The sequence below is a fragment of the Tenrec ecaudatus genome, chromosome 1, assembly GCF_050624435.1.
Source record: "Tenrec ecaudatus isolate mTenEca1 chromosome 1, mTenEca1.hap1, whole genome shotgun sequence".
In the NCBI taxonomy this organism is placed as follows: Eukaryota; Metazoa; Chordata; class Mammalia; order Afrosoricida; family Tenrecidae; genus Tenrec; species Tenrec ecaudatus.
In genome coordinates, this window is record NC_134530.1 from 310,206,423 (window position 1) to 310,234,362 (window position 27,940).

Sequence of the window (27,940 nt, forward strand, 5' to 3'; positions counted from 1 at the left end):
AATGTACAAGGGTGCTTTACACAATTGATGTATGTATGGATTGTAATAAGAGTTGTTATGTATGGATTGTAATAAGAGTTGTATGAGCCCCCAATAAAAAGCTTTTTAAAAATCATTTTATTGGGGGCTCTTATACCTCTTGTAACATTCCATACATCAATTGTATCGAGCATAGTTGTACATATGTTGCCATCATCATTTCCAAAACATTTTCTACTTTAAGCTAGGCTGTTTTCCCCTGCTCCCCCCACTCTGACCCTGGTGAATCCCTCATTAATTATCTATTATTCCTCTCGCCGAACACCGCCAGCTAAGAAGGAGGCTGCTGCCCCTCCTCCGGCAAGAAGGCTGCCGCCCAGAGGGAAGAAGCTCCCGCTCAAAGAGAGAAGGCTTCTGCCCAGAAAGAGCAAACTGCGGGTCAGAAGGCCGGCCCTCCAAAAGCTCAGAAAGCTCAGCCCAGAAAACACCTGCCCCGAAGACAACCGGCAAGAAAACATAACGCGCTGATGTAAAAAGTAATAAAGTTTCTATTGGCCAAGCTGAAAAAAAATGATATATTATTATAATGTCACATCTTACACTGTCCACTGTTTCTTCACTGCTGATGAATTTTCGTTTTGACCTATGCCAAGTAAAACTGTCTTTTTCTCACTATTATAACCGTGTGATAATTTCTCCTGAGAGCAATTCAAATCTTCAATTTTGGCCCATGTTGAATTTCTCCATTCTCAGAAATGTATCTCTAAATATACAAAATATTATGTTTTTAAAAATTTATTACAAACTGCATTTCATTTGCTAATAAAGGTAATTCATGCACATGGTTAATCTTTTTTAATTAAATTGGAAAAATAAGCAATAATTTCATAGTCTAAAGACATGATTCTTAACTTTATGATCTCTAACCATGGAGACACTGATTTTGCTTTCATATGTAACATTTTTTCCATGCATGGAGATAGTATGTGACATTATTTTAATTGTAAACAAATGATAATAAACCCAATACCATTTTAAATTACACGTTTCATGTTCTGCTATTGCCATGTAGATCTGTGCTTTGGAAAGAAGTTTGGTTTTCAGTCTCTGCGATCACACAAATGTGGGTTTAAATTGTAGGTTTAGAGAAGTTACTTTTCCTCTTTATATATAAGTTTTCTCGTCCATACAATGATGGTAGGGACAAGAATACCATATAAAGATATGCTAAGAATTAGCGGGGATCATTTATCAAACTACATAGGCCAGCTTATAAATAAGATCTTCCTAATAATATAAGAACTAAAATTTCTATTTAGAATTTGCTTATTAATACTCTTATATCTGATTAACTTTTCACAGAGATTGTAACTATTAGAAAGCTGAGTGTGAAATGATAAAATGCACATATATTATACTGCGTTTCAGTGTAATAAAGTACTCACCACAATAAATCTTATTGCATACATGTTTGTTTGTTTAAATCTTTATGTCAAATTGTATGTTTGGAGGATATTCTCAACAGTATAGTAGTAGTTAACCTGTAGTAGGATACAATCAATGATACTCCTGTTTCCCCACTTTGAAACAGTATCAGTAACTATATCAATAGAGGATTTTTATTTAAAAAACAAAAACTTACTGTCATCCAGTAGATGCTGTCTCGTAGTGGCTCTGTAGTCCAGAGTGGAACTGGACCCCTGTGGGTTGCCAAGACTGTAAATTTGCATGGGAGTAGAAAACCTCTTTATCTCCAAGTGCAGCTGGTGGTTTTGAACTGTTGATCTTGTGATGAGCAACCCAACAATTAACCCATTAAGCCTACAGGGCTCCACAATACTTTTTAATATATAAAAATTACATTAAATTTGGAATATCAGAGGACAGTTATAAACTCAAGACGGTTTACACAGAAGTTGCGAAGAAAGTTTGTTTGTTTGTTTTTATCTCTAGTCAGGTCAGATAACCTAAAATATTTTTTTAGGGATCCTGAGTATTTTCCCTAATCACTGAATGCCTGGTTAGGCTGCCTTTCTCTAAAACGTTGTTGTCATTTTTGCAAGTTTTCCAAGTTCCAAATTATGAAACCATTGCCAGTGAATCAATTCCAAGTAATAGCTACCATATAAACAGACCAACTAGAGCTTCCAAACCATAGGATACAAAAATCGGTTGAAATATTATTTTTCAAAGGGGTGCCCAAAATTAAAATATAATTTAGGTCAGCCTATTCACCAGCACACACACACACACACACACACACACACACACACACAAATTCTATCATCAAATCCATTCCAAATCATTGTCACTCAGTAAGATTGAATAAAAATGCCCAAAGGAGTTTTCCAACGCAAATTATTAAGTCTTAATATTTATGAAATCTTCAAAACATGGCAAACACAAAGAAAGACAACTGTCCAAATGAGGAAGACAATCAACAGGAGGCCCAAACGGAGCCTGAGGATTCGAAGAAACTCGGCCACTTAAGTAGGTTCTGAATCGATCAGAAATCGTAATTGGTGATCGATCAATACGCAGAAGCGGGAATGGGACCATGATAGGTATAAATACATACACTATTCCAGATCAAAATGTTTACAAGATTAGTTCCCAGGCACCAGCCCTCTGAACATGGCAATCCCGGCCTGTCCTGGCAACCCTCAATCCCTAAACTCCATCAAGGGCACAGCCAGGAAAGCCCCTCAAGGTGAGACTGGCTGCAGGACACCTAGGGCTGATTAGGGAGGGATAGCAATTCACTCTAAATACACTCCACCTGAGGACAAAGCTATTCACAGTACCAGTTGATACTCTAAATGAATCTAACAAAAATGGATGTATGCATGGACAATGATGGCAACAGATGTACAATTAAATGTCTTTTTAAAAATACTCATTCAACTTAGCACTTTATGTGGAAACTAGAGTGAATTTTGGGCCGTCAGCCTTGTTTCAAACTTGTTGCTGAGTTTAAATATGGAATTACCATAGAAAAACACTAGCCTATAAGACTAATATATACAACTCACTTCCTCTGCTAACCCCATAGAACAGAGTGTAAAGCACAAGCGTCCCCAAAGCTGTTTATCTGAAGCAGAACACCAACTACCTACCAGTGCTTAAGGACACCTTAGTGGCTATTCTAAGTTTTCAGGCTGGCATGTTGATGGCTAAAGAGCTTTGCTTACAAAGAAACAAAAGCAGACTGGAAATATGAGAACAGGCTCTTTCAAAGAAAACATGGATGGCTCTGAAAAGAGCCGTTGGGTTTTTGGGGTCACTTCGCTGTTCACTTGGAGCTGGTGTACTTGGTGACGGCCTTGGTGCCCTCGGACACGGCGTGCTTGGCCAGCTCCCCGGGCAGCAGCAGGCGCACGGCCGTCTGGATCTCCCGCGACGTGATGGTCGAGCGCTTGTTGTAATGCGCCAGGCGGGACGCCTCGCCGGCGATGCGCTCGAAGATGTCGTTCACGAACGAGTTCATGATGCCCATGGCCTTGGACGAGATGCCGGTGTCCGGGTGGACCTGCTTCAGCACCTTGTACACGTACACCGAGTAGCTCTCCTTGCGGCTGCGCTTGCGCTTCTTGCCGTCCTTCTTCTGCGCCTTGGTCACGGCCTTCTTGGAGCCCTTCTTCGGGGCGGGCGCGGACTTCGCTGGCTCAGGCATAGCTGAACAGTGGGCTAGACAAGTCCGATACCGAGAGTATGGCACGGTTGTCTCATTATTTATAGACTTCTATGCAAATTAGGTAACTAAAGCTCCTCTAATGATTGGTCTTCTCTGAAATGACGTTTCCCGCCAGGTTTCTCTAGCCCCAGTTTGCGTCTACGAACGTGCTTTTCTATTGGTCTAAACAAAAATAGCATATTAACCAGTAGGCTGCCGCTGTTTTCGCGCCCATTGGGGCCTATAAAAGGGGTTTTAGAGGCAAGGTAAACTCTTTATAACTTTTGAAGCCGTTATGTCTGGACGCGGCAAGCAAGGCGGCAAGGCTCGCGCCAAGGCCAAGACCCGCTCCTCCCGCGCCGGCCTCCAGTTCCCGGTGGGCCGCGTGCACCGCCTGCTCCGCAAGGGCAACTACGCCGAGCGCGTCGGGGCCGGCGCGCCCGTGTACCTGGCGGCCGTGCTGGAGTACCTGACGGCCGAGATCCTGGAGCTGGCGGGCAACGCGGCGCGCGACAACAAGAAGACGCGCATCATCCCGCGCCACCTGCAGCTGGCCATCCGCAACGACGAGGAGCTCAACAAGCTGCTGGGCAAAGTCACCATCGCGCAGGGCGGCGTCCTGCCCAACATCCAGGCCGTGCTGCTGCCCAAGAAGACCGAGAGCCACCACAAGGCCAAGTAGGAAGCAAGTTTGAAGAAGCCCAAACCAAAGGCTCTTTTCAGAGCCACTTCCATAATCAAAAAGGGGTTGGACACGTTACGAATAACGAACTGAATCTAGGGTCAAGTAAGAAGTTTTTTCTGAAAATGATGGCAAACAGGGATGGATTGTATGAACCCCAATACCCTTTGGTCGATCATTTTACCAGTTTCCTTAGTTACAGGTAACTTGGGGCTCATTGATAGTGACTTGTTCCTATAGATGGGTGAACCTCCCTTCAGTCATGTGATGCTTCAAGCAATTTCACTTATGTGAGACTCAAATTTTACGCCAGGAGGTTCATGAATATAAAATGAAGTGGGAAACTTAATGGGACTTCCAAAAATTACCCTTACCTCCTAGACCTGATTAGATGTGAAAGAAAACCGTTAATCGTGCATTTCCTGGGGTGCTTCCTCACCCTCTTCATTTCAAGACTGCCGCCAGCAAATAGTAGCAAGGGTTTGCCTTACGATCAATTTTGGCTCCACGGAAGCAAGTGTTGACAAAGTAAAGGTTTGGCCAAGATCCAGCCCAGTGCCACCGCCGCCACCACCATTGCCTCCGTAAAGGGAAATCGCTTCCATATGTAAAACTGGAATCCTAGACTTCGTACAAGTCCTAGACCCTATTTCCCATGAAACTGTAATTGCGCAGTACAGTCTTCCAGAGTAAGTGGGTGGCTCTGAAAAGAGCCTTTGGGAAGGAAGTTGGTAATAACAGGTAACTTATGCCCGCTCTCCGCGGATGCGGCGGGCCAGCTGGATGTCCTTGGGCATGATGGTGACGCGCTTGGCGTGGATGGCGCACAGGTTGGTGTCCTCGAAGAGCCCCACCAGGTAGGCCTCGCACGCCTCCTGCAGCGCCATGACGGCCGAGCTCTGGAAGCGCAGGTCCGTCTTGAAGTCCTGCGCGATCTCGCGCACCAGCCGCTGGAAGGGCAGCTTGCGGATCAGCAGCTCCGTGGACTTCTGGTAGCGCCGGATCTCGCGCAGCGCCACGGTGCCGGGCCGGTAGCGGTGGGGCTTCTTCACGCCGCCCGTGGCCGGCGCGCTCTTGCGGGCCGCCTTGGTGGCCAGCTGCTTGCGCGGTGCCTTGCCGCCAGTCGACTTGCGAGCGGTCTGCTTGGTACGAGCCATGGTAGGTTAAGTGGCTTGCGGAAAAGCGAAGTGAGGAGACGCTCTAAAAGCAGCGTATTTATAGTGAGAGTAAGGACCTGATTGGACAAAAGGAATTCAGGATTACACTCTCTGTAACTGGATTGGTTATGAACTCCCTTGATCCAAATTCTTTTTTTTTTTTAATTTCTTTTTCCAAATTCTTTTTTTAGTCCATGGTTTTAATTTTTTTGTTTCCCTACAAATTTGTTCATTCTCTACCACCACTTTATAGTAGAAAAGTAAGCTATATAGGTTTGAATTTCTAGGGGCCATATTTTAGAAATAAAACGAGGTGGAATGAATTTTAATATTTTAATAGGCAAAATATTTTAAAATGTATTCCATGTAGAAATTAATTCAATATTTATCATTCCTGGATTTTTTGTAGATTTGGTTTTCACTTTAAATTCTAGTGTGTATTTTTTATGTAGAGAACATCTTTGTTTGGAGATTATTTTTCAGTCATTGGTAAATGGCTACTGAATCCCACAGCACAGCCTCAATTGACCCTCCAAATTAATAATTCTTAAATTTTTCCCTTGCGGGCATGAAAGTTTTTACTTGGCATGTGAGTTCAAGAACTAATATTGTCTGTGACAGATCCTTCAACTTGTTTTACCTCAGATAACACAATAATCCCGTATCAAGTATTTTTCACTATCCAAAGCATGGTTTTGCTCTCAAAAACTTTTTCACCAGTGCATCAGGGGCTAATATTTTCAGTTAAGACTAAGGGTAATAGAATTCACTTATGTATTTCCCTGAAACTGCCCTAGTTTTGTTTGTGAACGGGGGATGGAAAGGAACCTAGAACACTTCAGAAAAGCCCAAGCATGTGATCCTCATAAATCGACCCCTCATGAAACAGGAAACGACTAGTTAGCAACTGGGCTGACACATGGGGTGGTGTGGGGGACGGGGTGATATGGGGGACGGGTTTCCTTTTACCCAAGCAAATTGCTTGATCTAATCCACTTGTCCAAAGACAGTGCTCAGTTCTCCATAGGAAATCATAGGCGGCTCTTAAAAGAGCCTTTGGTTTGGATGGAATTCTCAGTTGCCGCAGAGCAAGGTCATCTTTTACTTGCCCTTGGCCTTGTGGTGGCTCTCGGTCTTCTTGGGCAGCAGCACGGCCTGGATGTTGGGCAGGACGCCGCCCTGCGCGATGGTGACTTTGCCCAGCAGCTTGTTGAGCTCCTCGTCGTTGCGGATGGCCAGCTGCAGGTGGCGCGGGATGATGCGCGTCTTCTTGTTGTCGCGCGCCGCGTTGCCCGCCAGCTCCAGGATCTCGGCCGTCAGGTACTCCAGCACGGCCGCCAGGTACACGGGCGCGCCGGCCCCGACGCGCTCGGCGTAGTTGCCCTTGCGGAGCAGGCGGTGCACGCGGCCCACCGGGAACTGGAGGCCGGCGCGGGAGGAGCGGGTCTTGGCCTTGGCGCGAGCCTTGCCGCCTTGCTTGCCGCGTCCAGACATTATTCCGAGTGATCAGTCGATGCCAGTGACTGGTGAAAATGTGCAGGAAACATCATTTATAGCATCTTATGGGTGCGAAAGGAATGCCTTGTCATTGGCTAGTAGTTAATTTCGTTTTACCCAATGAAAACGCTATATTACAATCGGCGTATTTTCATTGGACGAAAACTGGAGTGTGACGTCAGGATGTGAGTTCACCAATAATCAAAGGTTTGCACGCCTCTCTATTTGCATATAACTTTCTTGATAAAGAAGCGCTCATCTGTATTTCTGCACTGTTCCCAGTGTCGCTCACCTTTCAACATGCCTGATCCAGCGAAGTCCGCGCCCGCCCCGAAGAAGGGCTCCAAGAAGGCGGTGACCAAGGCGCAGAAGAAGGACGGCAAGAAGCGCAAGCGCAGCCGCAAGGAGAGCTACTCGGTGTACGTGTACAAGGTGCTGAAGCAGGTCCACCCCGACACGGGCATCTCGTCCAAGGCCATGGGCATCATGAACTCGTTCGTCAACGACATCTTCGAGCGCATCGCCGGCGAGGCGTCCCGCCTGGCGCATTACAACAAGCGCTCGACCATCACGTCGCGGGAGATCCAGACGGCCGTGCGCCTGCTGCTGCCCGGGGAGCTGGCCAAGCACGCCGTGTCCGAGGGCACCAAGGCCGTCACCAAGTACACCAGCGCCAAGTAAACTAACAGATTGCCTAACTCCACTAAAGACCCAAAGGCTCTTTTCAGAGCCCCCTCCTTTTTCATCTTAAAGAGGTGTAACATTTTTTTCGATACTTAGTATTTTTTTTCTTTGTTTCATACGTGGATAAGATGTATTTAAGCTCCATACATCCAAACTCCTGCACCTTGAATTTGACTTTGTTTCAGGTGGGTCTCCCAAGTGGGTGGTGGGTGGCGGGCTTGGTGATGCCCGGAGCGCTTTGCGGTGGGCGCTTGGCGCCCCTTTTCCCACCCTCAACACGGCTAGACTGCGCCAAAAAAAAAGGATGCGGAGAAAACTCAAAAGTAGCGCCAACCTAGAAATGGTTCCTTTATTTAATCTACCGGACCAAACTGAAAACCAGTAGCTTTGGGCGGGAAAACTGGTAGTTATAGCTCCGCCCCTGTCCTGTTCCAAACCAGAGCGGAAGCTGCCCCAAGCTGCTCTGGAGGCTCCAAGGATCTTATAAGTTGTGCGGTAAATCCTCTGGAGGGAGGAAAAGGGTGCTGGAGGCTCTAAGGATCCTGGTAAGTTGTGCGGTAAATCCTCTGGAGAGAGGAAAGGGTGCTGTAGACCCAGCCTTTTTTTAGACTTTTAGCGGGCGGAGAGGAAGCTAATGGAAACGAGCCTCTGGTTTTAAGCAAACAGCTGTCCCGTCGTAGGCACGGGCTCATGACAAGTTCCCAGCACTAATTGTCTTATGATGGACTGGTTTTTCCCCATAGCTCCTTCATCTGCTGTATGGCCGTAAATGCGTTAACTCGAACACTGGGCATTTCTTTATCTAGAATAAACAAAACGGTAGTAAATACCTTGTGCAATGTAGGATGTTCCCTTGTAGAAAACAGCCCCATATATCGCAGACCGCAGCCTAATGTATGACTTCTATGCCACCATGGCTCCCAGTCAGTAGTCACACCGTACCCTACATTTTTGAGAACAGAAATGTTTATTCGTGGACATGTATCTATTCTTGGACTGAGGAAAAGCTGGTCAGTAATCAAAGTGGTATAGTCCTGACACATGAGGCTTTGATCTGCTAGGCCCACAATGTCAGTCCCCAGAGGCTCTGTGAGAGACAGAAGGGCCTTTGGACTCCAGGACAAAGTTAGTCTCAGAAATTCACAGGGGCAGTTTGACCTGTCCTGTGGAGTCCCTTTGAGTCTGCATCAACTCTAAAGAAATGAATTTGGTGTGGTGACTAATTAACATGCCACCAAGCCCTCCTGTGTTAACCGTATACCCTGTGCGAGAGTCCGGGATGGGCATCTGATTCTACATCCAAAACCGAACTCACTCTCATCAGGTCAATTCCAACTCAAAGGGAGCCCTTCAGGTTTCCAAGACTAAATGGATACAGGAGTGGACGGCCTCTTCTTTCTCCTAGGGAGCTGCTCATGGGCGCCAGTGGCTGTGGTGCTTTGTTAGCAATGTAGCCCACGACACCACGAGAGCTCTCACACCACGCAACCTCCTGCCTTTTGCTCATAGAACATAACCCACACTAACTAGCCAACAACAGGCCTTCCCACTTTCCTGAACAGATTCACTGCTTTATTTTCTCCTTCTGCTTATGCTTCCAAGGTTTTGAAGAATGAAGAGCTACATTCTAAAACATGTGAGTCTGTGATATAAGGAAGAGCAGGCCTTGATGGGGTTCTGCTTTACGTGAAGAAATAGGAAAATGTCTGAAGATTATTTTATTTAATAGCAAGAGCGTGAGCAGCCATGTAGCATCCTTCGGTGAGGCTTCAGGGTGATGGACATGGTTTATGCTTGAGTGTGAACCTAAAGATTGGTAGTTCAAACCTACCCTGAAGCCCTTGGCAACCCAAGACTTGGCAACCCAAGATTGAGCTCTCCTCCAAGACTTGGGGTCACCTTGACTTGAAATCAACTTGAAGGCAAGAGATTTCATTTGTTTTTCTGTTTGTTTTTAGCATACTTCAATAGTACTTGAAGTGCCCTGGAGGGGCACCGCCAGGTAAACATGGGATTGCCTAGCTAACCACGGGTCAGCATTGCTTCAAGGGAGAAAGAGGAGACTCCCTGTTCCTATAAAGATGTTTAGTCTTAGAAACTCTGTATCGGGCTTGGTTTGCAGTGCAGGTACATTAGTTTCGTCTACCATAACTTCACAGTCTCTTATTTGAACGTGCTCTTCAGTGTGTCTCAAAATATATCCCCAAGAGATGAGCTGTCACACAGGTCTGTCTGAATCATCCATCAGGTTTAAAGCGGACAGCCGGTCCTGCAACCGTGACGTTCTCCCCAAGCTGTGTGCCTCGCCAACATTTACCAGAATCTGGTGGAATAAATGATTGTGATCCTAGGCTCCCTCAAGTAGGACCTTTATTCGGGTGCTGTTTTTCTGAGGAAAATAATCGTGATAACAAAACTCACAAATCACTTTCATACTAGAATTCACTAATATTTATCTTAAGAGATATATAGCTGTTCTGAGGAAAATTTAAAAACTCACTGCCATCAAGTCAATTCTGGTTTTTAGTGACCCTGGACAACAGTAGAATTGCCCACTCGCGTTTCCCAGCCTGGAAGTCTTTACAGAAGTAGAAACCTCATCGTGCCCCCTCGAGCTAGCGGTTTGCTACTGCTGACCGTACCTCCTAGCCCACCATGTGACCCACTAGCCTACCAGAGCTCTGTTCTCAGAACTGGTCACAAACTACCAATCCGGCTGCCGAGTAGGCCCCATGTGAATGACAGTAGAACTCTGTCCGTGGAGCTTCCAGGGACGCAGTTTTCCAAGCAGATCTGTCAGCCATTCTCTCAAGGTGTCTCTGGATGGACTCAAACCTCCGACCTCTTGTCTGTTAACGGTTTGCCCCAGTGAGTGGCTCCCATCACAAACAATTGATCAGAAATTGCTTTCAGGAGCAAAGAATCAAAAACAAACGAAGTGGCCGGATTCCTAAGGAGTGTTTCCATAAATCTGTAATGGCGTTTTAAGTTGTTTCTTTACTCTGTACAGGTGTGACTTAAGCAATCGTGCTGCCAATCTCCCATGAATTTATTTATTTTTTTTGCTCCATCATTTTTTCCTTCTAGATTCCAAATATGCTGCCTCCGCTCTACGCACGTATCTTGTCATGAACTGGTTCCGTTTCACTTGGCTTTATCCTGGAAAAACACTAGAGGCTTGCCGACAGCGTAAGGACAGAATTCTGGCAGCCGTGTAATACAGTGTTGGCCAATTGCAGACCTCCCTTCCCATGTTAGTTTCCTATGCTTGTTACACGCATGTGTGTGTTATTTATGTGGGCATGTTGTATGCAAAACACACAGTACTTATCGCTTTATGGAAGTATTTTGATTAATCTTGTCTGTTGGATTTCTGGTTATTTTGTGACCCATGCCATTTTTGAAACCCTTTTTTCAAAATCTGAGGGAGGGGACCCCAGTTTGACGTTTACATCCCTGGCGACTGGGTGGCAGCCCTCGAAGGAGGCAGTGGTATATGGAAGAGGCTACCTCGCTCTCCAGTGTGCTGATCTGCCATCTTAACATCTGTGTGGACAAGAAGCCCTCAGACTCAGGATGGGAAAACACAGCCATGCCACCAGGACAAGGACTGGGGGCTGAGCCCAGCAGACACTCCCAACCGCTCATTTGGGGACTCCCACATCTTCCTATCCCTCTCCGTTCAATACAGGTAGGAGTTAGGGTAAGTCTTAGAACCCCGGTTCTTTGATCTCCCCACCCACCCCCAATAAATGTTACAAAGGCATGATACACAACCAGCGCAAGACAAATGCCATTCTGGCCACGGCGAAGTCACAGACAATTCAGCGACACCTGTTATGGCCCTCTCCTTACTTGAAACAGTGGGAGTAGCGTTTGCTGAGTTTTTATCAATTCAGTGAGGTAGTGTGTGTGATAGAGAAATTGAAGAATAGAGACATGATTGCAAATGCCAGATAAAAGTCAGTGTAGAGCACGTGACATTTCTCTTTGGCTTAATTGACCAGCTTAAAGGAAAGTACTGTAATGAATCATAAAAGATTGAGCAACTATTAAAACACCGGCTTTATGGTATTTGTTGGCTTAGAGGGCACTACTCTACATGGAGGATACCCAGGGCAGGACAGGCACAGCTAAAGTTTCTTTTCTTTCTTTCTTCCTCTCCTTTTGTTTTAAATTGTGATTCAGATGAAGCTTTACAGAGCAGATCATGAATTCCCCACCAAACAATTCCACTAATCCATTTCAATGCCCTCAGTGTATCCTCACTTATCCCGATTACACCTGTATTTCCTTTTTCCCTCTTCTATCCTTGCCCGTGGTCCTTGGAAAAACTCTGCCCTTTGGACCTTAAATGGTCAATTATTGTCATATAAGATTAACTAAGAGCCATAGTCTGGGGCTCCACCAGTGTCCAACTTATAAATCTGTTTCCTTCTATGATGCTAAGTTCTGGTCCACATTTTTCTTCCATTCTCTCTAGGACCTTCTAGCATGATCCTTTTCACAGGAGTTGATTGTGGCAGCCTACTTATGGGGGAGTAAAAATTAGAGAAATCCTACTATGCACCACGTAGGGACTGGAGAGAACAAAATTCCTGTGGCTATAGTTGTACCACTTACTATTACTGTATTACGAATGATCCCAGATGTTAGTAATGTCAAACTTTCTTATGTTTGTGGGCTTCTCTGGGTCAGGAATTCAGGCAAGTGTATAGCTGGGGTGGCTGTCTGCTCCAAAAAGTCCTGGAGGGACTTACAGGCTCAGAGCGCTTCCTGGGGTGGCGGCCCAGGATATTTTCACTCCCCTATCTGGAAACTGGTGCTGCCTGTGGAGGAACTGGACTTCCCTAAGAGCGGTGGCCACCCAGCGTCTGACTTCTCATACGGTGGCTCAGCACTTCAAAGACCAGACCCCCAGGCGGCAGCTGTGGTTTTCTATCTCAGAATCAAAATGCTACGCAAAACCCTACATAAACATGAAGGTGACTCAGTGGGAGGTTACATAAAGGACAGGAGCAAGAATTGAACTACTAGAAGAGGTTCCAGAAAGCCCAACAGGATTGCCCAAGGCCGATTTACAGAAACCATTCAACCCTCAAAGAATTCACTGTGCTACACTACCCAGAGGAGAGGGGGCTCAGGACAACCACGAAGGACAAGACTCTAGAGCCCATCCTTTGGAGGGTGGAGGGTGTGTCCCTGCTCCGAGAACCTCATAGACCCAGGGGAAGATTAACAAGACAGATGGAGATCTTGAGGGACACTGGGCCCACCGATGTTGAAAGGAGGCAAGGGCCTTCCTTCAGAGCAATGGAAAGAAAACTTGCTCCTAGAACTGGTGCCCTGAATTCAGACTTCTGGCCTCCTAAACAGTGAGAAAGTTAATTAATTTGTTAAAGCCAGAGAAGGGAGGGGGGAGAGAGAGAGAGAGACTCCTGAGCATTGCAAAACTTCCAGCGTCCAAAATTCCTATTCTCTAACCAATTGGGTCCCTCCCTGATTGTTGAGACAACCAAAACGTTTCCAAAACTACCCACTAGAGGGCAGTAACGTTTCGTAAAAAAACCACTACTTTAAAATCTGGTGGATAAGGGTTAGTGACTCAAAGATAAATGGTACTCACTAGACAAGCTTGTTAGTTGCTGTGGTGTGGTGGCCCCATGGTGTAATGGTTAGCACTCTGGACTTTGAATCCAGCGATCCGAGTTCAAATCTCGGTGGGACCTTGCAGGATTTTGTCTCTCAGCAATACGAATCTATTTGCCCCTCCATCCTGTAATGGGGTGGAGGATTTTTTTTTTTTTCCTTTGTCTCTCAGCTGCATTCCCAAAATGGAGTACACATGCTAAAAGGGAAAGATCTGTCTGGGGGAGGTATGTTTGTTTTTAAATTAAAGCTGAAAAAGGACAAGTGTGCTTTACACACTTGATGTATGTATGGATTGTGATGAGAGCTGTATGAGCCCCCAATAAAAAAATTTTTAACTGAAAAAGGAAGTCTAAACCAAGTGATAGCTAGCTGATCTGAGAGTAGTCGACCTGGCGGTGATCTGCTCAACCCCCTGCCTTGACTTTACTCTTCTTGGATCATAGCTCAGTGAGGATGATGTTGTGCATGAGCTGTGTCCCTCCCCCAAAGGAATGTTTGTGTTGAACTGTTGGCCTCTGTACCTGTTGAGGGACAAAGAAGAGGCTTTGTCCAGTCTCAAAAAACTACAGGGACAGTCCTACTCTGCCCTAGAGGGTCTCCATCAGATAAAATTGATTCAATGGCAGTTTGTTTTTTGTCTGTTTGGCTTACACCTATTGAGTAGGAACAGACGGGAAGGCAGTGGATTGGGGGGGGGGGGTTATACCAGTTGTACTTTTTGTGGTGTCGTGGGTTAAGTGTGGGGCTGCTCAGTGCAACCACCAGCTGCTCTGTTGGAGAAAGAGGAGGCTCGCACTCGGGTTTGGGGTTATACCTATGGTTGTAATCCCCCTCAGTAGCCCAGACTTGTGTAGGGTTTGTCCTAAAGTCAGGCATTTTTGAGTGATAGAAAGAGCAGATCAGACTCAGGAAGAACTGGATACCACATGACAACTGCCAAGCATGCCAGGACCCGGGGGCTACAGAAACTGAGTCCCAGATCTCTCCCCAGAGTTGACAGAGGGCCGTTCCTGAGAGCCAGTGCCCTGCATTCAAACATCAGTCTCCTGAACGGTGAGAAAATAAAGCCGTGGCTTGGAGATGCCCACTTGTGGTATTTCTGTGAGAGTCGCGCCAGACGGCAAAGGCAGGTGGGATCCAAGCGCACGTACAGAGCACACCGCATTAGCAGTTCACTGCATTAGTCCTAGGTTCCTTTTTAAGCAAAGCTGCCGCACATCGGTTGATCCATGCAGGGCTGTGCTTGTGGACCCTGGTGAGCAGGCCTTAGAGAGATCTCACACAGGATTGGGGGCAGCACTCACCAGCCCACCGCTTGCCTCATTGGGCATGAATACCGCCCACCTACTCAAATTGGTCTCTAAGCAAAAGCCAAAACACTATAATCTATTCTGTTGTTCTCATTTTCTGCCTGCAGAGCATTTTGAGCACCGCCACCTCCACCACCACGCCTACCCTCCTGCCTCACAGGTCTCCTCTCCACCAATTCCTCCAATGGTAACTGCAACCTCCCAGTCTTCTTATTGAAAATGAAGTTCGCTCCCTTCAGGTGGGCTTAGGGAAGTTGGTACCTCAGGTAAGTGTCCTTTCCCATAACACCTCATGTATCAATTGCTACAACTAAACAAATTAAGTTCTCTCAGTTTAGACTGCCAGTCTCCCCAGAGCGGGAGCCCATTCTGTGGCCTTGTTTATCTTTCAGCTCCCACTGACTTGATTATGTCCATCCAAAAACAAGCCCATCAAGTCTATTCGGATTCATAGCGACGCTATGTAGATTGGCATTTAATTCATAGAGCATACTATTCAATGTCAGTCATATTAGGGAGAGTCATACAATCACTGCTATAACAGTTTCTGGACGTAGAAAGACTCATCTTTACTTTGGATCAGGTTAAAACTCACCGGCAGCAAGTCAGTTCCAAATCCCAGTGACCCTGTGCACAAGAGAGTGCAACACTGTCCAGTCCTGCACCGTGCTCAACATGGTCCTGAGGATGGAGGCCATTACTGCAGCGATGGTTCGATTCACCTTGTTTCGGGCCTTCCTCCTTTTCTCTGTCCGTCCACTTTACCAAGCATGGCACTGCTCTCTGCTGACAACATGTCCAAAGTACTTGAGGTGAAGTCTCACCATCCTTGCCTCTAAGGAGCCTTCTATCTGTACTTCTCTTGAGGCAGATCTGCTTCTTTGGCAGTCCAGGGGACTCGCTATAGTCTTCAATAGCACCATCCCCCGCATTGGTCAATTCTCCTTTGCTCTTTTGCATTCAGTGTCCAATGTTCACATGCATATCAGGCCATTGAAAATACCATAAAATCCTTATTTCCTGTCCTTTAAATTACCTTTCGCTTTGTTCACGAATGATGTTCTTGATGTCCTCCCACAGCTCATCAGGTCTGCTGTCATTAGTGTTCAATGAGTCAGGTCTGTTCTCGAGATAGTGAGGTAGTTGTTTATTGTGCCAACCTGGCCGATAAACACATGTGGGGCTAATTGAAAGGCAGAGGGATTAATGGCTCAGTGAGCCTCACCTTTCTAGTTCTCAAGTCTCTTGCTTTGTGATGGTCGCACCAGGGTGCAGCTGCCTTAGCAGTTCCCTGCTTCAGCTGGCAAGGCTTACTTCCCGCAAGACATCCCTGAGGAGAAGCCACATGAACCTACCCCAATGCAGCCCTGGGTGCTGGAGCAGCCGTGTGGAGACACCTGCCAGCGCTGAGATGCTTGCACAGTCACTGATTCAGTTTTCCTCCTGCAGTCGGCATCATTGTGTCTGTTTTGTGAGATGGAGGAGGACTTTGTATTGGTGTTGGACATATGGGTTAATGTTGGACTTGTGGGCTTTGGCAGCACTGGGTTGGGATGTTTTCTGGATGCACACTTAACCTTGATATAAAACTCTCTTCTACATGAATTTCTGTGGATTTGTTTCTCTAAAGTACCCAGACTAACACAGATGGTCAAAATTCAAGTAGGATGGACTCAAGGTCATATTTTGGCTCTAGTGGACTTTTCTTTTTCTTTTTTCTTTCTTTTTGGCTTTCATTTTTTTCAGCTTCAACCTGAGTTTCTGGATGAGCAACTGAGGGACTGTTTCACCGTCAGCCCCTGCCTTTGTTTTACCTGGTGATACTCAGCTTCAACATTGTCTCTTCCTACAAATGCAGTCCGTTTGATTTCTGTATACTCCATCTGGAGAAATCCACGTGCATAGTCGCCATTTGTGTTATTGAAGAAAGCTATGTGCTATCAATGAGTCGTTTGAAATTCTGTCATGAGATGTCCAGCTGCCTTTCTGTCAAGAAGACCGTCTGTGTTTTCCAACTACTCTTCCTTCCTTCTTGTTTCCAACTTTTGCATTCCCAACACCAATAATTATCCATGCATCTGGATTGCATGCTTGATCCATTTCAGACTGAAATCATTGGTAAAATTCTTCCTCTGCATCCCTTGCTTTAGCGGTTGGTGCATAAATGTGTTTAATAGTTATATTGACTGGATTTCTTTGTATGTTGATAGATATTATTCAACCACAGACAGCATTGTACTTCAAGACAGATCTTGAACCAACCTTTTTGATTATGAATCTGATGCCGTTCCTCTCGAGTCTGTCATTTTCAGCATGGCAAACCATATGGTTTTCTGACTCAAATGACCAATGCCAGTCCATTTCAGCTCACGGATACCTAAATGTCGATCTGCACGAGTTCCATTTCAGTTATGACAACTTCCAATTTTCCTGTATTCACACCTCATATATTCCAAGTCCCAATTATTAATTGATGTTTACACCTGTTTCTTCACATTTTGAGCCGTAATCACCAGCAAATGTGATCACCCAGAGGCCTTACTCCCACACGCTTCGCTGGGCCCTTGTCATTATGGTCAACTCTGCTTTGAGTACAGCTCTTCTTCAGTCATATACTACTGAGTGCCTTCCGACCCGGGGGACTCATCTTCTGGCACCATCTCGGACAATGCTCTGCTTCTACTCAAGAGGTTTTCCATGACTGACCATGTTTCCCTGCTATCCAATAAGGTTTTTAGTGGCTCACTCCCTCGGCAGCCTAGTCCTGCTTCTTAGTCTTCTCCATCTGGAAACTGCTGAAACCTACCTCGCACGACGGGTGACCTGCTGGCATCTGAAATACCAGTGACATAGCTTCCAGCATCACAGAAACATCACGAGCCACCCCAGTACCACAAACTGACAGGCAAGTGGTGGGCCTCACAGTTAACTGTTCAAAATTACTTGTCGAGTGCATGAACATTCATCTAATCTGGTTGGCCCAGAACCCATCTGCCTGGTCTGCTTTCTCCCAGAATGCTCTTTCTTCTTCCTTTATTGATTCCAAATCTACACTCGTCTGTGCCCAAGACTGGAACAGAAGTCCCCATGGCAATGTATACCAAGTATGGCTGTCTTAATGAGGTCTACTGTATTTCCCATGTTTGGGGTGAGAATTCATCTCCAGGAAACAAGAGTCCTTTCACAACCTTCTTGGCCAGTGACCCTGGAAGTCTGTGCTGCTCCTTGTGCGTACCCCTTGATTGCAGGGAGCCAAACATCTGTCACCGCTTAGCCTCTGGGAGGCATTAACTGCATGTATGTTCCTGAATTTAAGTTTTCTTTTTGGTTGTTTTTGAACGTTACACCAAAAGCTCAAAACGAACCTAACTCATATCAACGCGATGATGACCAGCACACCAAACTCACTGTCATTGAGTCGATTCCAAGACTAGAAACCTTTATAGAAGCAGACAGCCTCATCTTGTTAGATTGTATTTTTGTTTGTATAGATTGCATTTTTGTTTGTATTTGCCTGACCTTCTGCCATGACAGGCTTCTAAAAGCCTGAAACCCATTTAGGCCTAAGTTTCAGTTTTAAGTTCCTGGTTTCTGATGCAACTCCGCCGGATGAGACATCGCCTATTTCAAACTGGCCAATGAAACCCATCGGCTGACCAATAAAATTCAAACTGCAGCCCACCACCACCTGATCAATCCGGGAATCACACGCAGAACGGCCTACCAACCATCACTGGACATCGCTGGCACCAGAAGTGCTCTCCAATGAATTCAAAGAACAACACTGGACTGCCCCCTGTCCCTGGCCCCATAAAAGCCCAGCCAACAAAGGACTCGGGGCTGATTCCCTTTGCAGGCTGGGTCCCCACTGCGCCAGGGCAGTGGAGGGAGGAAAGCCCTAGCTCGAGCTAGAAAATAAACTCCTTTTGCCGTTTTTGCATCTCAACTGGTCGTGATTACTCCGTGCGCCCAAGGTGAGCTCACCTTCCTTTCCCGAATCTAACAGTCTTTCTCCAGAAATGCTCATCTGGTGGTTGGCAGCTGTAGTAGTTACACCAATTTATGTCAACTTGTGTGGTATGAGTTGGAGTGCCAGCCCCCCATCACTAATCACGGGTTCAGTAAAGCCCAATTGTATGGTTGATATATATATATGTATATGATATATATATAACATTAAAGTCATTAAGAGCATGAGAGATAGAAAGATATTGAAGTAATAGAGTCACACATTTCATGGTAGTATGCTCACCTCAGCCCTGCTTGGTGGTCCACATGGAGAGAGGGAAGGGAAGGAGGAGAAAGGGAAATGGAACAGGGGAGGAGCAGAGAGAGTGAGAGACCTCTATTGCTCGCCCAGGCCTATATGCTTTTGGGGGCGTGCAAGCCCACTAATTACAGGTAAAGACATACATCGCAGGAAGGGGCTGCACTGTAGGTTATACAGTAATGAAAGGGGGTGGTCTAGGGGCATACATGCAATAGGAAGAGGGGATTGGGGGTATACATGTGACAAGATGGGTGGATCCTAGATTCCGGATGGCAGCTTAACTTTGGATGAGCGGTTTGATCTGTTCTCTGGATCTCCATAAGAACCATTCTCAGTAGGGTTTGAGCTCCACCTACATGCCTGTCCATTGTCCTTAACAGCAGGGAGGTGGGGGGGGCACTGCAGTGGCAACTGATTGCCCTCAGGGAGGATGCCTATAAGCGTCTGACCTCCCCCAACCCCACCCCACACACAAACTTGATAAGAGAATGAAGGGATGGAGTTTAGGCTGTCAATCAGGTCACAGCCTGATGAACCCTTCATTTGGGTGTGGCCTCATAAGGATTCTGGGATCTCTCTCTCTCTCTCTCTCTCTCTCTCTCTCTCTCTCTCTCTCTCTCATCTTTCTCTTTCTCCTACACATTCCTGCTAACCAACCACAGGGAGCCATGCTGATGGCAGCCAGAGCACTGAAGACATATCCACCACCATTAGATCCACAGGACTTTCCACCTATCAGCCTAGGATCTTCCTGCATTCAGCATCATTGCATGTGCTGTGTGAGCCTGAAGAAGAATTCATGGGCTAATATCAGACTTATGAACTTGATCTGACTGGGCTAGGATGTTTTATTGATGCGTAATTACTTCTTGATATAAAGTTCTCTCTTATATATGAGTGGCTCTGGATTTGTTTCTCCAGTTAACCTGGTCTCACACAGCACCCTAGCTCAAAACCACACTAACCGGGGGCACACCGTCACAGTGGACAGCTATTTAGGTTGAAGGTACATTTCCAATTCATTCTTTCCCCAAGCAGGAGTAATCCCTCGGGTGTTGTAAACAGTTTGCATTCATTCATCAAAAGGGTGGCATTCCAAGCCAACCCACCAACAGGCACTTGGGAAGAAAATTGTGCGATGGAGCACAGGAATTGGCATAAGTCGGAATCAACTTCACCTGCAAAAGTGTTTGGATTTGTCGGGGGGTTTTTTGTTTTGTTTTTTGTTTTCTAATAGGGGAGAGAGTTTTACCTGGGGCCCTTATTGTCATAGTTTTACCTGGGGCCCTTATTGTCATAGTTGACCTCTGGACAAGAGTCTGTGAGGATATGAGGGATGTGCCCTTGCTGGACCTGCTAGACCTGAAGCTCCCGTTCCTCCAGTCACAGGCCCAAACCTTCCTGGACATGCTTTTGATAGCAGCAGGGCCAGGGCAGTTTGAAGAACCTTTTTTACCATTGGGGTTTGAAAGTGGGGTAGAACTAATGTGAAGAGCAGGAGGCGAAAGCTACAATCCCCACTGCACAGGTTCAAAATCATCTCCATGATAAGAACCCTTCTTGTCTCCTTCAGGCTGTGAGAAAGAGGAATCGCCCCGGAGGGCAGAGCTTAGTCCTGGAGCTTGCTTCCTCTGTGCAGGCAATGGGGACTTCCTGGCCTTCCAAGACTTTCTCATAAACCAACTTTCCAGAAAAGACTGAAAGTTAAATGAGAGCCACCTGGTGGATGTTCTGCCACAATGGAACTTGCCCCAATGGAGCCTGGCTATCACCAAGAGAACTCCTGGTGATTTGTTCTGCTTCCAGCCAAATTGCAAATTCCAGAGGGGCCAACCCGCTGGGAAAATATTGGAGTCAGGAGTCCACCCAGAGAACCAAGCTCACTGCCAATCATCTGTCGATTCTGACTGACTCATAGCCTACAGGATGGGGCAGAGCTGCCCCCAGTAAATCCCTTATACAGTCTTTATGTGAGTAGAAAATAGAGAGCCTAAATAAAGTATGATAGAGTCTTTCTCCCATTGAGCAGGTTATGGCTCTGAACTGCCGTATGTGCAGTTAGCAGCCCAATTCATAACCCCTACACCACCAGGGCTCCCTTACACCCAGAGGGTCACCTTGAAATAAATTCCTGAAGATCGTCTTCAGCATGATCTAGCAGGGACGCCATAAAGCGCTTGGTTTGGGTTTTGCGCTTCATCGTATGTGTGCAAGAGGTGCTCTGTCCACAAAGGGCACCTCCAGCACATCTCAGTTTCAAGCAAAGAGCCGTATTGTAGCTCTACCACCGAAGAAGAAAATCTCATGTTTCTCCCATGGAGAGGAGAAGGGTTTTGAACTACCGTGATTTTGGTTAGCGGCCCAACAACAAACACAGCCACTGCGCCTCCAGGACTGCAATGTACAGCCGGGCCGAAACCAAGCCCCCTACTCGGGAGCCAGTTCCTACTCCTGCCCCACGTGTGAGTGTATCCCTACAGCTACTCTGCCAACCCATCTCTGATTTTTTGGAAGATAATGTCTTCTAGGGCTTGATCCCTCTTAATGACGTGCCCAAAGCAAAGCAAGTGGAGCACATTCTTGCTTTTCTTTAATCCCTAAACTTTTCACTGGCAAACATCTCCAGACCTTTGTTCCTTCTCTGTTTTAGATTTGTTGAAACCTGTCTACAGTGGGGGACCCTTCTGATCCTTGAAACGCCAGTGGCATAGTTTCAAGCAGCTGAGCAACATGCAAGCCATCACAGTACAGCAAACTAGCCAATGGCTGGTGGACCAATTGTATTCTACTACTGAATGTACAGATAATTCAAACCAGAAAGGGGCAAAAACTTAAAGCAGTAAGGTTACTGGAAATAATGAAAACTCATATATCTTTTTTGAACATGTGTTTTCTGTTAGGATGGTATGATAGGATTATTAATAACGGCCTTTAATATCATTTTCCAAAACAATAATAATTTATAAATTATCAAGGGTTCATGAAAGAGGGGGCAGGAAGGGAGGGGGCAAATGAACTGATACCAAGGGCTTAAGGGGAGAGCAAATGTTTTGAGAAGGATGAGGGCAATGAATGCAGAAATGTGCTTGACACAATGGATGGATGTACAGATTGTGATAAGAGTTGTATGAGCCCCCAATAAAATGATTTTTTTTTAATGTTCAAGTTAGGGAGGGAAGGGAAAAAAGAGAAGCTGATACCAAGGGCTCAAGTAAAAAGAAAATGTTTTGGAAATGCTGATAGATGACAGCATAAGTGTGCTTTATACAATTGAATGGTGGGTTGTTATAAGATTTGTAAGAGCCCCCAATAAAAATGATTAATAAAAACAAAAACATCATTTTGGACTTATTTTGTCATATTAGATTCTCTGACCCATATTCAATGAGTGATTGGACCCATATTCAATGAGTGATTGGAGTATTTTAAAGTGCAAATTTTACAAAATCCGACAATTACGCTATTTGGACTGATTTCAGGTCAGGAAGAAGAATCTTAAAAAGTCACTAGAAAATAATGGATAAAAGCATAAAATACTGTGACAATCTGTAGGCTCCATATGATTACAATAGTTTGAAGGTACAGGTCTTAGTGGTCTCCATGGAGGAACAACCTAGAAGCAATGACATCTCAAACCAGCAGCCTGACTCCCATCATCCCAGGCTCAGACTTCGTGCTGTTCAAGTGGGTTTGCTCCTGTGAGTTTTCCATTTGTGTACATGTCCATTAAGATGGCTTTTTGAAAATTATGAATGGCTAAACCTGCTTTGAAGAATTTCTTATTTAAGATTCTGCTACTCAAAACATTTCTTAGCGCTTCCAAGTAAATATTGGTTGTTGTTGTTGTTCTGAGTTTTCTTATTAAATTTAACCTAAATGTCTACGTGATGTGTTATTTTCTATCTTGTATTAAAGTCGTTCATCTAGACCTTGTCCGTATGCGGTTGAAGAGTACATATCACTCTATTTTTCTTCCTTAGGCAAAGTCTGTTGTGTCTTCATAAGTATTAAAAAGTGACCTTTGTCTACTACATTGAAGTCGTGACTTGGCCATGTTCATTTCCTATCTGCTTTTTAACTCTACATTCAGTTTTACTTTATGCTATTTGTACTTGAGATAGTGCTAAAAATCTTTTTTTTCCCCAAACCATTTTATTAGAAGTTGATCCAGATATCATACAAAATCTTTTTCTTTTTCCCTTCATTGTCTTATGAGTACATTTTACTTCCTTGAGAGCATTCGTCCCTTAAACTATTCAAAACTTTCAAGCATAGGCAAATAAGGACATAAAAGAGGTCAAGGACACAAATAATGTTTTATTTTATAATTTCCAACTTCTAGTAAAGACCTGAAATCAAAGTGTGCTAATGATGAGCACATGTGTGAACCAGTAACCCCGGGGAGAGAAATTTCTGAATTTGGATCCCAGTTCTTCATGCCTCTGCTAGGTTACGCATAGTGAAGCTTTGGTGCCATTAAGCCCACCCTGTCTCTTTGGATCGCTTCAAAGCCTGCAGGGCTCAACAAACACGGTGATCTGAACCATGGCCAACACCGACCCACCCCAGCTGCTGGTGGCACACTCCGACCACAGCCCTTGCTCTGCATGAGGCTAGCGTCTCACATTCACAGGTTAGGTTCCCAAGGCTGGCGACACATGAACTTCACGCCATCAGATTAGCAGAACAGGTAGTACCCGATCCATGGCGGCCACGGGGTGGGGCAGGCCAGGACTCCTTACATCGCCAGTTGCCCTTCCCCCAAATGTCTTCCGGGCCTACAAGAGTTTCTTCTGGGAATAAAGATCCCAGAGCTGGCATGAACTACTTCCAGAACAATTGCCCCCATCCCAGACATCATCTGGGCCCAAAGAAACTCCACCTAGGTAGGACTGGGCATCCTAGCTCCCCAGCTTCTACCCTGGCAGCTCCTTGGCTGGCAGAGGATGCCACAGCATTTGGGGTGTCCTGCCCCTCACAGTTTCCTGCTCTCTGGGTCTTGCCCCTGATCCAATTTTCTCTTCCCTGCCCACCCCCCCCCCCCCCACACACAAGCTTTGCTTTTCTTTTAAAATCATTTTATTAGGGGCTTTTACATCTCTTATCACAATCTGTACATCCATCCATTTTGTCAAAACACATTTTGGTACATTTGTGGCCATCATCATTTTCAAAACATTTTCTACTTGAGCCCTTGGTATCAGGTTCTCATTTCCCCCCTCCTTCAGGAACCTTTGATAATTTATAAATTATTATTATCACCCCCCCCCTTTCTTATCCCCCTTTTTTCCCCTTCTCTGCTTTCCTCTTCTTTTTTCAGTTTTTTTCTTGTTCTTCTTCCAACCCCGTCCAGTCTTACTTATTGTGTTTATTTTCCTGTTCTCTTTTTAAATTTTTATTTTTAGTTCTTAAATTTGTGTGCTGGGGAGGGGGGGGGGCGGTGGCGGTTGTTTTGTTTGCTGCTGTTTGCCTGCCTTCCTCCGGCTGTTTTTTGTTTTGCTTGGTTTTTCTTGTCCCACAAAACAGGAGACAGCAAGAGATGTCCCATCAACACTTGTCCGTCCTGCAACCCACCTCCTGGACAAGGGCACCCCCCACACACACACACTCCTGTTCCACCTGATCATCACTAGACTGCAGCGAAACCTGCCCTGACGGTTCCACACTGCACACTGACAGTTTACATCCCTCTGCCCCCACTGCCCCGCCCCCGCCAGGAGACATACCGTCATGCAACCATTAATTACGTATAGATACGCCCGCCCCCGCCCCCACCCCAATGCCCCCAAGACAGCAATTGATTTCAGTCCACAGAAAACAAGACAGACAGGCTCAAACTAAGAAATGTCATTGGCATTGCCTGATAAAGAATCCAGCAGACGTTATTGAGGCTCCTTGAGGCTTTCGGTGGCTGAGAAATTTTGGAAGAAGATAGTCAGGCAGTCAGCTCTTTCTTCCGCCAGGCCTCTGGGTGAGCTGGAACTGCCAGCATTTGGGTGAGTAACCACGGCCTCAACCCTTTGCACTGCGGTTTTTATTTTGTTCCTCTTCTTTCTTCCCTTGATAGTCTTTCCTGTCTACTTGAGAAGTAAACTAACCACAAAGTGTTAGTTTGTTGTCTTGTTAAGGTAAACTGAAGGCCTGTATCTATATTTTAAAACGGTCAGGGCATTTTAATTTCTGTAAGCTAGCTCATAACAGGCTGCCGCTGAAGACGTCTACTGATTCAACGGTAGTTTCAAATACTGTTATCACCTTGCGGCTTTAATAACGTGGACGGATCAAAGAACTCATGTGGGGAGAAGTCCAAGTTCCTTGCAGGCTGGGGTGCATCCGAAGTGCTGGCGACACACAAGTGCAACGAAAGCACTACGATTTTGACTTCGCAAAGTTACCGGCAACAAGTTTGGCAAACCTTGGTACAATGTTAAAAACTGCTAGGACTCTGTCTGAAGTGTAAACACCCACATACCCCTAACTCACAATGTAAAAGATCATTTTGAAAACGGACAGGACTCCAAGTGGTTAATTTGTCTCTATAGCAAAAAATTTAAATCGACTTGAAGAATCGCCCCCAATTTTACATACAGTTACCTAGAGCAGCATTCTCCGCAGGGTGGTTCTCTTTGTCGTGCAGCCTCTTTATTTCATTGCTGTGCCCTTCCCTGGCACTCAGGGGGTCCTGGGGGAGCCAGGGAGCAGCGCTGCGCAGCTAACCGCAACGCCAGCAGGGCCAACCTTGCTCGCTGCTCCTCCCAGAAAACCTCGCAAACCCTTAACAGTCATTCGGAATGGCTCTGGGTTTTTAAGGTCCATTTTCTTACAAGCATTTAAACGACATGGATCTCTCCCTAACCGATTAAATGACAGCTTTTAGCTCTTTAGAGGCTGCAACCTGTCAATTCAATGATGTTTATTTTTCTTTTTAAGCCAGAGGCTTCTGCTTTTATTTTCCTCAATGCTAAAAGATAAGCCAAGCCGGGCGTTTCCGAGGTGCGATAATCCTAGGACACTAAATCTCCCGCTGGAAAAGACATAGCAGAGGATGGTTTCGATCCATCGACCTCTGGGTTATGGGCCCAGCACGCTTCCGCTGCGCCACTCTGCTAGCTGCCGCAGCGTCCTTGTTATTCTCCATCCTGAAAGGCTCAGCCACTTTGCTGCAATCTGTGTTTTCCAATGTGCCCTCTTTCCCGGTAGTGTCTTTTGCCGCCTCCAATCTCTCCAACCTCCTCAACCGAGATGCCCTCGCGCTTTCCTCCGAGTCGCTTTCCCCAGTGGTCAACGATGCTTCAAACTCCAGCATCTTTCTTTCAGGAGCTGCTCTGTGCTCCGAGGAGCAACACGCCAATAAGCCGACTCTGGGGAGGCGTGAAGTGGGATTTGTTGCCTCTAAAGAATGAAGACACAACAGTTCACGCCTTCCTTCGGAACCCCAGAATGCGCGTGTCTGTGTATGAACTAACGGAATGCTGTGCGCAGCTTCCCGGGCACCTAGTCTACCGGCGTCACCCTCGGACCTCCGCTCCCAAGGTGGGGGATGGGGAGGGTGTTCAGCTCCGCAAACAGCCTCTCTCTGCAGACAGTTGGTTCTCGCAAGCCAGGAGCCTGGACAGAGGCTTGTGACACCCTGCAGTTCTTGAAGAAAGGGTGTCTCTTGTACAGGTCCTTTCTCTCTCTCTCTCTCTCTCTCTCTCTCTCTCTCTCTCTCTCTCTCTCTCTCTCTCTCTCTCTCTCTCTCTCTCTCTCTCTCTCTCTCTCCCTCTCACGCCTCCCTCCCTCCCTCTATCTATCTCTTTCAACGTTTTATTGTGAATTGGGAAAGTTTACAGAGCACACCATCGTTTTATATTTAACAATTTTCTGATTCAACTCATTCACTGCGATCTCCTCAGTCGGTGTGCCATGAGGTATCGCTGGGTTGCCTGTTTCCATTTCTCCTTTTTGGGTCTTAACCCTCTGAACTGTGTCCTTGAGTAAATGCTGCTTTTAAAATCTTAAACGAGTCGTTATTCTAACAAGGGGTTGAGCTCAGTCCAGACCTGAGGGTGAGAACCATAGTTTACCTCTGGCCTTGTGATTTCAATTTTTGAAATCTTTCAATTTTTGAGAATTTCAATTTTCAATTCTTTCTCCCAGTCGATTCAGGGTCTTGTGGTCCTGATTGGTTTTAGAGCAGTTGGTGGTGATAGCCGGGCATCTTCTAGTTCTTATAATCTCAGGATACTGGAGACTGGTGTTTGGTCACTGGACTGTTTCCAGAAGACTTTGATTTTCATCGACCTTCTTACCTCAGGATGGGCAACAATAGTTGAACCTTAGACAGCTGATCGTGGGCTTTTAAGACCCCAGTGGCTGCTCCTCAGAGCAGCATTGTCTTTGCCAACTGACCTTGGTATCCCCTGAGCTGGTGATCCTGATACTCCATCATTGGAACCTGTCAGCTTGTTTCTTGGTTCCCTGGAGATCTCATGTGGCATATAGCATCTTCCCCCATTGTGTTTGGTTGCTTGCCCAATCTATTCACTCATATTATATATATGTATGGTTAAAGCATCCTAGCTAATGTACTGCCTCATTAACATAGCAAAAAAGCTCCATTTCTAAATGGAATTGTAACAACAGATATAGGGGTTAGGATTTATAGCATATTTGGGGGATATACATCGATACACTGAAAGTTTTATAAAATTTTACAGCAAGTTCACTGTTCTCCTTGACTGCAAACCCTTCCTCCCACTTAGGGAATGCTTTCGGAGCTTCATCGTAATTTGTTTTCAACAAGATGACTAAGTAGCGAAAAGGACTAATCAAGAAACGTCTTTTATTATTACACATTTACTAATGTAGTTTACTAAAGTAAAAGCGTATTAAGATGCTGATAAAACCTTTTTGTATGATTCCTTCTCTAGACTACATTTTAGAAAGAGTACTTGTGGCTCTAAATTTGTGGCATTTTTCTATTTTTCTAGCAATGTGAGTCAGAGCAATTTGTCCTCTCCAAAGTTTTTCATTTAATCTATTTTTCTAGCATTG

At 45.7% G+C, this 27,940-nt stretch overlaps 5 protein-coding genes and 2 non-coding genes across 7 annotated transcripts; 3 read left to right on the top strand and 4 right to left on the bottom strand.

Annotated features, from left to right (window-relative positions):
• Positions 1 to 2,295: 2,295 nt before the first annotated feature.
• Positions 2,296 to 4,530, bottom strand: LOC142427780 (histone H2B type 1-C/E/F/G/I). Its single transcript, XM_075532912.1, has one exon. It carries the CDS (start codon positions 3,650 to 3,652, stop codon positions 3,272 to 3,274), a length of 381 nt encoding a protein of 126 aa, XP_075389027.1. The 5' UTR covers positions 3,653 to 4,530; the 3' UTR covers positions 2,296 to 3,271.
• LOC142427770 (histone H2A type 1-H) lies at positions 3,948 to 4,425 on the top strand. Its single transcript, XM_075532906.1, has one exon. The coding sequence runs from the start codon at positions 3,948 to 3,950 to the stop codon at positions 4,332 to 4,334; it is 387 nt and encodes a 128-aa protein (XP_075389021.1). The 3' UTR covers positions 4,335 to 4,425.
• Positions 4,531 to 4,604: 74 nt separating the features above from the next.
• LOC142427747 (histone H3.1) lies at positions 4,605 to 5,501 on the bottom strand. Its single transcript, XM_075532892.1, has one exon. It carries the CDS (start codon positions 5,489 to 5,491, stop codon positions 5,081 to 5,083), a length of 411 nt encoding a protein of 136 aa, XP_075389007.1. The 5' UTR covers positions 5,492 to 5,501; the 3' UTR covers positions 4,605 to 5,080.
• A 1,068-nt stretch (positions 5,502 to 6,569) lies between these two features.
• Positions 6,570 to 6,986, bottom strand: LOC142427758 (histone H2A type 1). Its single transcript, XM_075532899.1, has one exon. The coding sequence runs from the start codon at positions 6,983 to 6,985 to the stop codon at positions 6,593 to 6,595; it is 393 nt and encodes a 130-aa protein (XP_075389014.1). The 5' UTR covers position 6,986; the 3' UTR covers positions 6,570 to 6,592.
• Positions 6,987 to 7,275: 289 nt separating this feature from the next.
• Positions 7,276 to 7,849, top strand: LOC142427791 (histone H2B type 1-H). Its single transcript, XM_075532920.1, has one exon. The coding sequence runs from the start codon at positions 7,289 to 7,291 to the stop codon at positions 7,667 to 7,669; it is 381 nt and encodes a 126-aa protein (XP_075389035.1). The 5' UTR covers positions 7,276 to 7,288; the 3' UTR covers positions 7,670 to 7,849.
• Positions 7,850 to 13,329: 5,480 nt separating this feature from the next.
• Positions 13,330 to 13,401, top strand: TRNAQ-UUG (transfer RNA glutamine (anticodon UUG)). Its single transcript has one exon. It is a non-coding gene; the product is annotated as a tRNA-Gln (tRNA).
• A 12,539-nt stretch (positions 13,402 to 25,940) lies between these two features.
• On the bottom strand, positions 25,941 to 26,012 carry TRNAM-CAU (transfer RNA methionine (anticodon CAU)). Its single transcript has one exon. It is a non-coding gene; the product is annotated as a tRNA-Met (tRNA).
• Between the last annotated feature and the right edge of the window lie 1,928 nt (positions 26,013 to 27,940).

Excerpts from the sequence above, each read along its gene's own strand:
- LOC142427747 (XM_075532892.1), bottom strand. The coding sequence starts at position 5,491 with ATGGCTCGTACCAAGCAGACCGCTCGCAAGTCGACTGGCGGCAAGGCA.
- LOC142427770 (XM_075532906.1), top strand. The coding sequence starts at position 3,948 with ATGTCTGGACGCGGCAAGCAAGGCGGCAAGGCTCGCGCCAAGGCCAAG.
- LOC142427791 (XM_075532920.1), top strand. The coding sequence starts at position 7,289 with ATGCCTGATCCAGCGAAGTCCGCGCCCGCCCCGAAGAAGGGCTCCAAG.
- LOC142427758 (XM_075532899.1), bottom strand. The coding sequence starts at position 6,985 with ATGTCTGGACGCGGCAAGCAAGGCGGCAAGGCTCGCGCCAAGGCCAAG.
- LOC142427780 (XM_075532912.1), bottom strand. The coding sequence starts at position 3,652 with ATGCCTGAGCCAGCGAAGTCCGCGCCCGCCCCGAAGAAGGGCTCCAAG.